The sequence below is a fragment of the Triticum dicoccoides genome, chromosome 2A (assembly GCF_002162155.2).
Source record: "Triticum dicoccoides isolate Atlit2015 ecotype Zavitan chromosome 2A, WEW_v2.0, whole genome shotgun sequence".
NCBI lineage: Eukaryota > Viridiplantae > Streptophyta > Magnoliopsida > Poales > Poaceae > Triticum > Triticum dicoccoides.
Window position 1 is genome coordinate 594,179,414 of NC_041382.1, and position 12,896 is coordinate 594,192,309.

General features: G+C 50.8%; 1 protein-coding gene across 1 annotated transcript; it reads left to right on the plus strand.

The window, feature by feature from the left end:
* The first annotated feature begins 10,636 nt into the window (after positions 1-10,636).
* LOC119352564 lies at positions 10,637-11,320 on the plus strand. Its single transcript, XM_037619150.1, has one exon. The coding sequence runs from the start codon at positions 10,637-10,639 to the stop codon at positions 11,318-11,320; it is 684 nt and encodes a 227-aa protein (XP_037475047.1).
* Positions 11,321-12,896: the final 1,576 nt, after the last annotated feature.

The window sequence follows — 12,896 nt, forward strand, 5'->3', positions numbered from 1 at the left end:
GTTGAACCTATTGGGAAAAAACTTTGGTGCTAGGGTTTGCAACTTTCCCCATTTCAAATTCATTTGAAATTTAAACATGATGCACAAAGCAAGCCTAGGATCATACCAGAACTAGGGATGTGACAAGCATACACCTCTGTCAACCGCACAACACTTCTCCTAAAAACCTAGCGCCTTCCCCTATGGCTCAGTCACCTTAAACATCCATGCCTTCACATAGGTTCATGTCCGTGCCTCACGTAGCATCGTGCCTGTGCCTCTAGCTCTGCTACTCACTGTATAAGTGTGTTTCGCAGCTGCATGCCTACGCCCCTCATTTCTTCTTGTTGTTTCTGCCCATCTCGTACTTGCAACTATTTCAGACATGACCATGCCTGTTGAGTCGACACATTCATGACTCTCACGTCCGTGCCTCTGCAAGAATAACGATCGTGCTTGTAACAGTGCAGCATTACAGGTGATACATTCAGGACACATTAGGGACCACCTTGCCACTATTTTAGACATGACCATGCCTGTTCCGTCGTCACATTCATGCCTCTCAAAGTTAATTCAAAAACATTCCAGAAAAACAGTAAAAGGACGCCTATTTTCAATCCTCACGTCACGTACATTTGACGTTCATTCTTTCATCACAAAAGTAATTGCCGTGCCTCTGCCACAGAACATATAAGTGTAAAATGACTATTCCTACACTTGTAAAAACCGGAATGCCCTGGATAAATGTCGAATCCCACCTTGCAGCAAAACCATGGAGGCCGGTGCTTCTCAGGAACACATCCGTGACTTTTTGCACATGGAGTTGAGTGCACGGCTATTTGTTCGTGCCCGTGCCTCACGTTGCAGCATAGCACGAATTGACGTCCGTGAACCATGTAACTTCATTTCCGTGCCTGACGTAGCATCGTATCTATGCCTCTACTTGCACCTCTTGTTGTATAAGTGCTTCTTGCAGCTGCATATCCACACCTGTCGTTGCTTCTTGTTCTTTCTGTCCATCTCGTAGCGTCAGCTGCAACAGTACCTCTGAAAAAACACAGCACTGCTCCTACCAGCGAATGTATCACTGAAAACAATTGCGACTCCCAATGAATGTACCATGCCCATGTGTCTGAGAGTTAAACCAGCCACTTCAAGCATGCTTCTCTTGGTTAGAGACTTATGCCTCTACATACTGCCCCTGGATGCCTCACGAGATAAATTGTAAAAGCTAACATTTGACAGCAAACAACGCAAGACAACGGGCATCTCCCCAACTTGCTGGAGATACGACGGTTGCTAAAAATATAACTGCTGATTTTATTTTTATTTTTTATAAAGAAAAACCACGATAAAAAATTCAGGATGTGCACAACCGCACCACCAGGGAGATGAAACCATGACCCAGAACCCATGATGTGCACAACCGCATCGACAGTCAGATCGTGCACTCCTTTGCCGCTTCCCCGTTGTCGGTGTCAAAACCGGCGGATCTCGGGTAGGGGGTCCCGAACTATGCGTCTAGGCGGATGGTAACAGGAGGCAGGGGACACGATGTTTTACCCAGGTTCGGGCCCTCTTGATGGAGGTAAAACCCTACGTCCTGCTTGATTAATATTGACGATATGGGTAGTACAAGAGTAGATCTACCACGAGATCATAGAGGCTAAACCCTAGAAGCTAGCCTATGGTATGATTGTATGTTCGTCCTACGGACTAAACCTCTCCGGTTTATATAGACACCGGAGAGGGCTAGGGTTACACAGAGTCGGTTACAATGGTAGGAGATCTACATATCCGTATCGCCAAGCTTGCCTTCCACGCCAAGGAATGTACCTTCCGGACACGGGACGAAGTCTTCCATCTTGTATATTCATGGTCCAGGAGTCTGGCCGAAGGTATAGTCCGGCTATCCGAACACCCCATAATCCAGGACTCCCTCAATAGCCCCTGAACCAGGCTTCAATGACGACGAGCCCGGCGTGCAGATTGTCTTCGGCATTGCAAGGCGGGTTCCTCCTCCAAGGTAGTGTCCCGCTCTGCAAAATAAGTTTCCACATATTGCCATAGAGAGAATAATATTTACACAAATCTAATCTGCTGACGTATTCCGTAGCGTGACATCACACCACGGCCAAGTGTTTATTCGAATCATTTTACTATCCCACCTCAGTGCATTTAGCGAGGCGGTTTCCTTGGCACGTCTTGTCAAAGCAGAGATCGTGTCCCCTTATTCCGGGATTCTCATCAATACGGGCGTGGGTAACCCAATCGCGCCATTGATTACGGCGCTTGGGAGATAAGTGAGTTTTACCAGGCTGGTGGGGACGCATAGTCGCGTCCACCCATATAAGGGGATAAGGATCCACCTTTTCATCCACGCCTTCTTCCTCCTTTGCCTATCCATTTCCGCACACTCGAGCTCCAGCGCCCAAGTCCGCACACCCCACCTCAACCTTCTCCAGCCATGTCCGGAGCGGGAGGCAAGTGGATGGTCTCCTCTGTTACGGAGGGACACATCAAAAAACTAAGGAAGGCCGGATACTTGTCTAACGACATTGCGCACCGGCTTCCCGAAGAGGGGAAGCTCATCCCCACCCCTAGGCCCCATGAGAGGGTGGTGTTCTTCCCCATTTCCTCCACAGACTGGGCTTCCCTCTCCACCCATTTGTCCGGGAGATCATGTTCTACTATGGCCTGGATTTCCACGATCTGGCCCCGAACTTTGTCCTCAACATCTCGGCGTTTATCGTCGTGTGCGAGGCTTTCTTTTGCATCCGCCCCATTTCGGCCTATGGCACAAGACTTTCAATGTCAAGCCGAAGGTGGTGCGTGCAACCCAGGCGGGTGTGGAGGTGCCATGGTGGGCAAGATGCCCAACGTCCTATGGCTCGAGGGCTCCTTCGTGGAGTCCCTAAAGGGGTGGCAATCAGGGTGGTTTTACATCACCGAGCCGGGCGACCCTGAATGGGTCGCAGCCGCCGAGTTTTGATCCGGACCCCCTACGTGGCTCGCCTCCTGGAAAGAGATGGGCCTGTCATGGGGTAAAAAAGGAGAGCTAACCAGACTCCAAACATGCGTCCAAGCTCTGGTGGACAAGAAGATCAAACTTGTCAACGTAGTCCAGGTTATGCTCATCCGCCGGATCCTCCCGTGTCATCAACGGGCTTTCAACCTGTGGGAGTTCGACCCGGCGCAACACCAAACTCTGAGCAGGATCTTCGACATGACGTACGAAGATGCCTGGAAGGTGCTTTTCAAGGGCGCCGAGGCCCCCGCATCCGCTACCGAGGATCACAAATTCAGCATGCAGCGTCACGCTCGTGCGATAAGCTGTTTTTACCTTTTACAGGGTATTAGTTTTTCATAGTTTGACTCCATGCAGGATCTAAGCTCCCTTACCTTTAACAGGATTGGCAGGAGACGTTCGGATAGATCAAGTGTCCGGCTCCTTTGCCCGAAGGCCCAGCGGACGCTCGCTTGGCGAAGCTGCTGGTTCCGGCACCCTATGTGGTGCCGGAGAAGAAGGCCAGGAAGAAGGCCACGGGGACTCGAAAGAGTGCCCGGTGCCAGGAGGTGTCGGATTCATCATCCGACTACTCCAAGGCGCACTCCTCCCATGAAGACGAGGAGGAGGAAGAAGAGACCTCTCCCCTCCAGCGGGGGGAGGGAAGAAAAGGAAGGCTGCCCCAACTGGGGAGGCCGAAGGGTCCAAGAAGGAGAAGACCCCTCCTCCGGACTACTCCGCCAACACCGACGATGGCGAAGAGGAGTGGCCGCACAGGGCTAAGCCCCTGGTGAGATCGTAAGTATCCGGATACCAGAGTGATTCATAGTATTCCCCAATTGCACAGCTTTTCCTTACGTCGAACATGTTTATGCAGTCCACCCAAAGACCGGCTTGACGTGTCGTCGAGGGGTTCCCTGGATTCGTCGGATGTGAATTCGCTTCCGACGGCTACCTCCCCCCATCCTACGGACGACGCTGCGGTGGCGTCCCAACAGGTTCCAAGCCAGGAGGAGGTGGTCCTGGAGGCACCGCAAGGCGACCTCCCGGACTCCAAGCGTAAAGGGGATAGAACCCCCAAGGGCTCCAAGTCCGTCCTTGAGCCGGACACCACGCCGGAACCTTCAACGGTTCCGGACTCCGGTAGGCAGCCTCCTTCCAAGAGGAGCAAGCCTACCGAGCCGGCGACCTCCGTCCAACCGGAGGCACCGACAATTTGTTGGAGGTGCTTAACGGCGCCTCCATCGACGAGGAGCACCGCACTATTATGACTGCGGTGATCCAGAAGGTTCAGTCCGCTAAGAGCGGACTGACTGAAGCCTGTGCCAGCCTTCTAACAGGCTTTGAGGTAAGTAAAGAATATGTAAAAATATTACCGCATAGACAGTAGCCCCTAGTGCTCTGTTCGGCGTTCGGAAAGAAAAGCCGAATAGAGGATCTAATAACATTCGCAGGAGTCCAACATAATAAAGTCAATATGCGTATGCAGGCTTCGCTGCTGGCCTCCGCCGCACTGACTGTGGAGGTGGATACACTGAAGCAAAACCTCGCGCGGTCCGAGAACGAGCTTGGCCATGCCAAGAGGCAACTCGAGGAGAAGGAAGGTAAGTAATACCTTGCGCATGTATATAGAGAAGATGTGGTTGCAAAAAATGACAGGATCAACGTGCAATTATAGGGGCCACGACCGAGGTGGCAACCCTTAAGAAAGCATTGTCCGAGGCCGAAAACAGAGCGGCCGCGGAGCGCACAGAGAGAGGGAAGCAGGAGGCGCGGGTGGAGGAGGTGCAGAAAGAGCTCCAGGCTCTCGTGAAAAAACAAGAGAGTTTGGAGCTTGACTCGAAGACGCAAGCGTCCAAGCTTGCGGCAGCCCTCGAAAGCGCGAAGTCTGCCAAGGACAAAGCCCAGAAAGCCCTCCAAGAAATTGGAGATATGAAGAAGATAGCGGCGGGTAAGGCATTCATTATGCAAAGCAAGCACGTGAAAGTGAATTACTTGTTACTGACCCGAGTCCGGAGCTCTCCAGGAGCATTCGCAGATTTGCCCCGTAGTGCGTCTGATGCCGCCGCCTACTATCGAGCCAAGGAGGGGAGCTCGATGGAGAAGGTGTTATGGTCTCAGTATGCTGAGGCCGGACACCTGGTGCCTTTGAGCGACCAGCTGAAGCAAATGGTCGAGCTCCACAAGGTGGCCGAACAGGCCATAAAGGGCCTCATAGTTCGGCTTTGGCCTCGAGAGGCTCTGCCTGGGAGCTACTTCGGGCTGGTGAGGCGGCTGGTGGATGCCTGTCCACGGCTTGAAGTAATCAAGCGCTCCATCTGCATCGAAGGTGCTCGTAGGGCGCATGCCCGTGCTAAAGTGCACTGGGGCAAGATGGATGCGGAGAAGCTGGTGAAGGACGGGCCGCCGCCGGGCAAGGAGCATCGCATCCTGGAAGCGTATTATGAGGGCGTCCTGAAGGGTGCCCGCCTTATAGCGGATGAATGCTCCAAAGATGTAATATTTGAGTAAACTCGCATTTGTGATCCTGTACGCTGAAAACTTGTTCATATGCGCTAAGCAACGCTTTTGAATTTAAAATATTACCTTCTGTGCGGCCGTTTATCAAATTTGAGAGATGGCGAGTTGTCGGCTTCTGCCCCCATGCTACTAGTGCTGGAATGTTCGGGATAAACATGAGCACTCTTTTTCCCATTCTTAGGTCCTTCGAGGGAGGCGCTCAACACAACGAACAAGGCAATCGGACTATAATGCTTGAACACTCTCACTTAGCCATAGAATTCTATAATTTTAAATTTCGGCGAAGCCCCTAGTGTTCGGAAGACCGAGTTCGGGGCGCTATCCACGCCTAGGCCGGACAAAGCCGACTCCTCGCTCTAAGTGGCATAAGTCTTTAGGGACTCGAAAACCTCTCGAACAGCGACCAGCTCTCGCCTCATCATGACGGTCAGTTTTAGCTTTCTCTACTGAGGTGCTTAGCCCAGCTCAAGTGGGGCACAATCGCAGTAGTTCTCCTAGTGCTACCTTAGCCGATATAACGGAACGTAAGGTACCAAAACATAGGAGCCGGGCAAATCCAACTATTGACCCAAGACATGATTCGGAGCCGATGCATATAATGCTATAAGTTCAGGGTGCCGCACTTGTGAAAGTGTTCGGACTTCTCACACCGTATTGTGGGGTACTTAAGCCCCTGGCGTATTGGCCGTACCAAAGTGTACGGGTGCAACATGTCATTAATGAACATATATTCGTAAAAAAGAGTAATGCAATAATAGACGGAAGCTATGCATTGTTTATTTAAAAAAGTTGCGATCAAAGCAGAACGATACAAATACTGCAATAAGCAAAAGATGGGACTATTTAACATGTCCTTTCCAGGGGCAAGCTGCGGAATGTTATGTTAAACAGGTATACCGCTTGTTATAGAGACCACCTTAGAGTTCCATAGTGCGGCGTAGCTTTCTGCTTCCCTGGTTGTATCGTTTGTGCGGCAATTGTACTGCCGGACAAGCCTTCCGAAGAATGGAGTCCTGAAAAATAAGAGAAAATTAAGAAATTGGCAGCCCCTAGTGCGGTTTAAGCCGCGTTTCGGGCGTGCCGTGATGGTGCCCCTACCCCTGTGCCCATGGAATTTCCAGAGTGTAGTTACGTACGCGCAACACTGGTTTTGCAAGTTCGCATGGGCTGGGGTTGGGGCCGCATTGCTACGCTTGCTCGGAACGTGCCAGGCGATCTTGTTGTAGGTTACTCTGGGCGCGCTTGATGGTGTCCAGACGTTTAATGGCCGGACTGGAGAATTGCCTTGAGAAGCTGCTTTGTATTTCCGCTGCGATAGCCGCCGTATGCTCCTCCATTTGGAGAGAGCGTTCGGTGTTTCCATTGACCGTGATGACACCTCGAGGGCCTGGCATCTTGAGCTTGAGGTATGTGTAGTGCGGCACCGCATTGAACTTGGCTAATGTGGTTCGCCCGAGCAGTGCGTGATAGCCACTGCGGAACGGGACTATGTCGAAGATTAACTCCTCGCTTCGGAAATTATCCGGAGATCCGAAGACCACTTCAAGTGTAACTGAGCCTGTACAGTTGGCCTCTACACCTGCTATGATGCCTTTAAAGGTCGTTTTAGTGGGTTTAATCCTCGAGGGATCGATGCCCATTTTCCGCACTGTATCCTAGTAAAGCAGGTTCAGGCTGTTGTCGCTGTCCATAAGGACTCTAGTGAGGTGAAATCCGTCAATAATTGGGTCTAGAACCAATGCGGCGAATCCGCCATGACGGATGCTAGTGGGGTGGTCCCTTCGATCAAAAAAGTGATCGGGCAGGAAGACCATGGGTTGAACTTTGGGGCGACTGGCTCCATCGCGTATACGTCACTTAGCGCACACTTCCGCTCCCTCTTAGGGACGTGGGTTGTGTATATCATGTTCACCGTCCGCACTTGTGGGGGAAAACCTTTTTGTCCACGGTTGTTCGGCGGCCGGGGCTCCTCCTCGTCATCGCTATGCAGCCCCTTGTCTCCGCTTTCGGCATTTAACTTGCCTGCCTACTTGAACACCCAACAATCCTTGTTGGTGTGATTGGCTGGTTTTTCGGGGGTGCCATGTATCTGGCATGAGCGGTCGAGTATTCGGTCCAAACTGGACGGGCCCGGGGTATTTCTTTTGAATGGCTATTTCCGCTGACCGGGTTTAGAGCCTCTGAATTCGGCATTAACTACCGTATCCTCAGGGTTGTCGCCGTTAATGCGGCGCTTTTGCTTGTTGCGACGTGACCTGCCACTGCTGTCCTTGGTATCCGAATTACCAGGGCTCTTGGTCATGTTATTGCTGCAAGCTAGCCAGATGTCTTCTCCCGCGCAAAAGCGGGTCATAAGTGTCGTGAGGGCTGCCATAGATTTCGGCTTTTCCTGTCCTAGGTGCCGTGCAAGCCACTCATCGCGGATGTTATGCTTGAAGGCTGCTAGGGCCTCTGCATCTGGACAATCGATGATTTGATTTTTCTTGGTTAGGAACCGTCTCCAGAATTGTCTGGCCGATTCCTCTGGCTGCTGAATTATGTGGCTAAGGTCATCGGCGTGTGGTGGTCGCACATAAGTGCCCTGGAAATTGTCGAGGAATGCGGTTTCCAGGTCCTCCCAACAACTAATTGATTCTGCTGGCAAGCTGTTAAGCCAATGTCGAGTTGGTCCTTTAAGCTTGAGTGGGAGGTATTTGATGGCATGTAGGTCATCACCGCGGGCCATGTGGATATGATGGAGATAGTCCTCAATCCATACCGCAGGATCTGTTGTGCCATCGTATGATTCGATGTTCACGGGTTTGAAACCCTCAGGGATTTAATGATCCATTACTTCATATGTGAAGCATAGTGGGTGTGCGGCGCCTCTGTATTGGGCTATATCACGACGCAGCTCAAACGAGCTTTGTCTACTGTGTTCGTCCCGACCGGATTTACTGTATCCGGAGTGACGATTACCGTCTCGTGTCGTGGGGCGCCCACGCGATCCGTAGATCGATCTTGTTTGCCTTGCCTTGTCCTCCAATATATCTCGCAGGTCTGGCGCATTTTCCAGTGCCTTGGTATCTTTTGAGCGGCGCCGGGGTGCGGCTTGAGTGGAGGGCCAAGAGGCCTCTTTGTCGCGGCCACGGGGTGGCCGGTCGGCCGCATCATGCGCTGGTGATGTAGGTTTAGGTGCTTCCTCCTCTAATCAGGGTAGCAACCTGCGCTTTGGGTAGCTCTTGGAGGGGCGTTTGAGTTCATACTCTTCGGCCGCAAGGACTTCAGTCCGTCTGTCGGCTAGCAAATCTTGATCAGCTCTAAGATGTTGCTGTTTTTTCTTGAGGCTGCTCGCCGTGGCCATAAGCCTGCGTTTAAAACTCTCTTGTTTGACGGGATCCTCCGGCACAACAAATTCGTCGTCGTTGAGGCTTGCCTCGTCTTCGGAGGGAGGCATATAGTTATCGTCCTCGACCTCTCTGTTTGCCGCTCTCTCATGAGGGCTGGCTTCTCCATCCTCCTGTGCTGAATCTTGCTGGAGATGGTTGTCTTCGGCATAGTCAGGGGTGTTATTATCTCCCGTGCCAGGATCACCGTTTTTCCTTTGGCGGGATTTAGAACGGCGCCGCTGACGCCGGCGCTTAGGCTGCTTCTTGGAGGGGTCATCCTCCGCTGTTCCATCGCCATTGCCTTCTTTTGGGGTGTCCACCATGTATATATCATACAACGAGGTGGCTTTCCAGTGCCCTATAGGCGCTGGTTCTTGATCGTCTCCTGCATCGACGTCCATACCGCCGATGTCTTCGGAGTCGAAGTCGAGCATGTCGGTTAAATCATCGACAGTGGCTACGAAGTGGGTGGTGGGTGGGCTTTGAATTTCTTCATCATCCGCATCCCAACCTTGCTAACCATAGTCTGGCCAGGGCTCTCCTGATAAAGAGAGAGACTTTAGTGAATTCAGAATATCACCGAAGGGCGAGTGCTGAAAGATGTCCGCGGCGGTGAACTCCATGATCGGCGCCCAATCGGGTTCGATTGGTAGGGGCGCGAAGGGCTCGGAGTCTGGAGAGGAGTCCGGCTCCTTGGAGTCACGGGCTTCGCAGAGAATAGGGCTGGTGTTCGGCTCGATCACCGTAGAGATTGCAGCCCTCGAGGCGGTGTCCAACCACCCATCCTCGATTGGCGAAGTTGGCTCCGAATTAAGGGTCGGAGCTGATGCGGGTGCGGCCTCCAGGGCACTGTTCGGTGGCAGAGCTAAATCATGCGCATCGTGACAGTGCGGCATGCCCGGCTGCGGCTCGAATCGGTCGAAGATCAAGTCTCTGTGGAGGTCCGCTGTGTAGTTTAAACTTCCAAATCTGACCTGACGGCCAGGGGCGTAGCTTTCGATCTGCTCCAGATGGCCAAGCGAATTGGCCCGCAGTGCAAAGCCGCCAAATACGAAGATCTGTCCGGGGAGAAAAGTCTCACCCTGGATCACATCGTCGTTGATGATCCGAGGAGCCATCGGGCCTAAAAGTGATGACACGGAGGAACTCTCAATGAAAGCACCAATGTCGGTGTCAAAACCGGCGGATCTTGGGTAGGGGGTCCCGAACTGTGCGTCTAGGCGGATGGTAACAGGAGGCAGGGGACACGATGTTTACCCAGGTTCGGGCCCTCTTGATGGAGGTAAAACCCTACGTCCTGCTTGATTAATATTAATGATATGGGTAGTACAAGAGTAGATCTACCACGAGATCAGAGAGGCTAAACCCTAGAAGCTAGCCTATGGTATGATTGTATGTTCGTCCTATGGACTAAACCTCTCCAGTTTATATAGACACCTGAGAGGGCTAGGGTTACACAGAGTCGGTTACAATGGTAGGAGATCTACGTATCCATATCGCCAAGCTTGCCTTCCACGCCAAGGAAAGTCCCTTCCGGACATGGGACGAAGTCTTCAATCTTGTATCTTCATGGTCCAGGAATCCGACCGAAGGTATAGTCCGGCTATTCGGACACCCCCTAATCCAGGACTCCCTCACCCGCCCTTAAATTTAGACTTCCGCCGCGGCCTTCTTACACACAAACAACAAAAATCGCCATTGCGCTCCCACTCATTGTTCCCCACGAAAAATCAAGTTGCAGGAGGACCAACTGCTCCAGGCCATGGGATTCATCAAGGAATTCATGGAGGTGCAGGCCCACGGCAACACCAAGTTGCACGTGATCCACACCAACGACTTGCAGAAGGCGGCGACCACCATCGAGCAGTTCGAGCGACACCTCGAATTCGAGCGCCACAAGATCGTCAGAGTTGATGTGGAGTACACCAACGACGTTGGCGAAGATCAGAAACCAGCCCTCGTCAAGCTCTCCATCGGCAAGGATCATCCGGTGTTGCTCTTCCAACTGAGCGCCGCTGACAAGAACTGCACCAGGTTCGACAACTTCCTCGCCGACCCCAAATACACGTTTGCTGGCTTCTCCATCAACGGCGACATAGAGATGCTCAGGCGTGTCGGACTAGAGATCGCCCACTTCGTCGACATCCAGAAGGAATGGAGGGTGCCTATAGCTACCAAGCGTCTGGACTCCCTTGGGGATGTCTCAGGCATCATTGTCCACGACTACTACAACTACATGAAGAAGAAGCTCACCAATGCAGAGCACCAGCGCTGGGCGCGCATGCCCCTGTCCATGAGGCACATCGAGTATGTAGCAAAAGATGCTTACGCTGCGTACGAGATATGGAGCCGTCTCACCATCATCCAGGAAGGCCTCCGTCGGGCAAAACTTGAGAAGGAGCAGACCAGGAAGTGCGCAAGGTGCTGGGGCGACTACGACTACTGAAGTAGGTGGTCCCGACCAAGAAAAGTAACTAGAAGATTGCTCATGCCATTCTAGATTTCCCGTTAGATTTGCTTTCTCTCAAGACTGTCGTTTGCTTGCTCTAAATTTAGATTTGCTTGTGTCGCAGTTAACCTTGTAGTTTGCTTACAGTTTACATATCTTTTGAACAAATTTATTTCCAGTGCAATGTTGCAATTTTCTATTATTAGAATATATTGGCGTGAACTGAAAAATATAAACATAGTACAGATAACCTTGTAGTTTGCCTCCAGTTTACATATCTTCTGAACAAGTTTATTCCCAGTGCAATGTTGCAGTTTTCTATTATTAGAATATATTGGCGTGAACTGAAAAATATAAACATAGTACAGATAACCTTGTAGTTTGCTTCTAGTTTACATATCTTCTGAACAAGTTTATTTCCAGTGCAATGTTGCAGTTTTCTATTATTAGAATATATTGGCGTGAACTGAAAAATATAAACACAGTACAGATAACCTTGTAGTTTTGCTTCCAGTTTACATATCTTCTGAACAAGTTTATTTCTAGTAGAATGTTGCAGTTTTCTATTATTAGAATATATTGGCGTGAACTGAAAAATATAAACACAGTACAGATACTATACGATGAGCGTAACGCACAGAGCAGGTACACATAGCAATCCACAAAAATGACGAGCATGCAATGCACTAGTACCTTTGTGGATGCAGCATCGAAATGCAGGGACAACAATTACAGAATGCTCCTAAAAGCAGTGCACAATGTTCTAACAAACCAGTGCACACACAAATATTAAAAATCATTCGTATGGAACACTTAGGAAAAACATTTTGAATACAGAGGTAGTTAGGTGTTTATTCTCCTTGGAAAACATTGCTTACGCCCGTGACCCTCAGATAAGAACACTACAGAGGCACGGTTGTCCGTCAATAACACCAACTAGCTACTTAAAACACCCACGAAGGCACTTCGGTGCCTCCACTCCTATGGAGACCGTGCGTAAATTGACTTCACATCCATTAATGAGGCCGAGTGCCTTCGAAGACACAAGAAACTCATAGGCCATGGCCCCGCAATGAAAACGTGTCAATGAAAGCTTCTTGAAAACAGAGGCACACCTTCACCATCACGATCCTTCGCGTCCCTACCTCCCTTAGAATAACGTCTGTGCCTCCAGTTCGTCGGGTAAAACCGTACCGCGTGTTAAGAAAGTTGCTGAAAACAAAAACATCAGAAAACCAGGCATTACGTCGACCCCGCTGGCACTAAATGTGACGTCACCGGAAACGCAGAGGTAGGAGCGTGCCTTACGGATAGCTTCCGACATATCGGGTCTATGAAGATTTACTTCCTTCCTAATATTGGAGGTGACTATCGCAAAGGCATAGGCTCCATCATTCACCTCTGTGCCTCGGCAAGAACGATGACCGTGCTTGTAACTATAAAGCGTATAGGACACCTTAGGGACGACCTTGCAACTATTTCAGACATGACCATGCCTATTCCGTCGGCACATTCATGCCTCTCGCAGTTAATTCAAAAACATTTCTGGGAAAACAATAACGGACGCCTATTG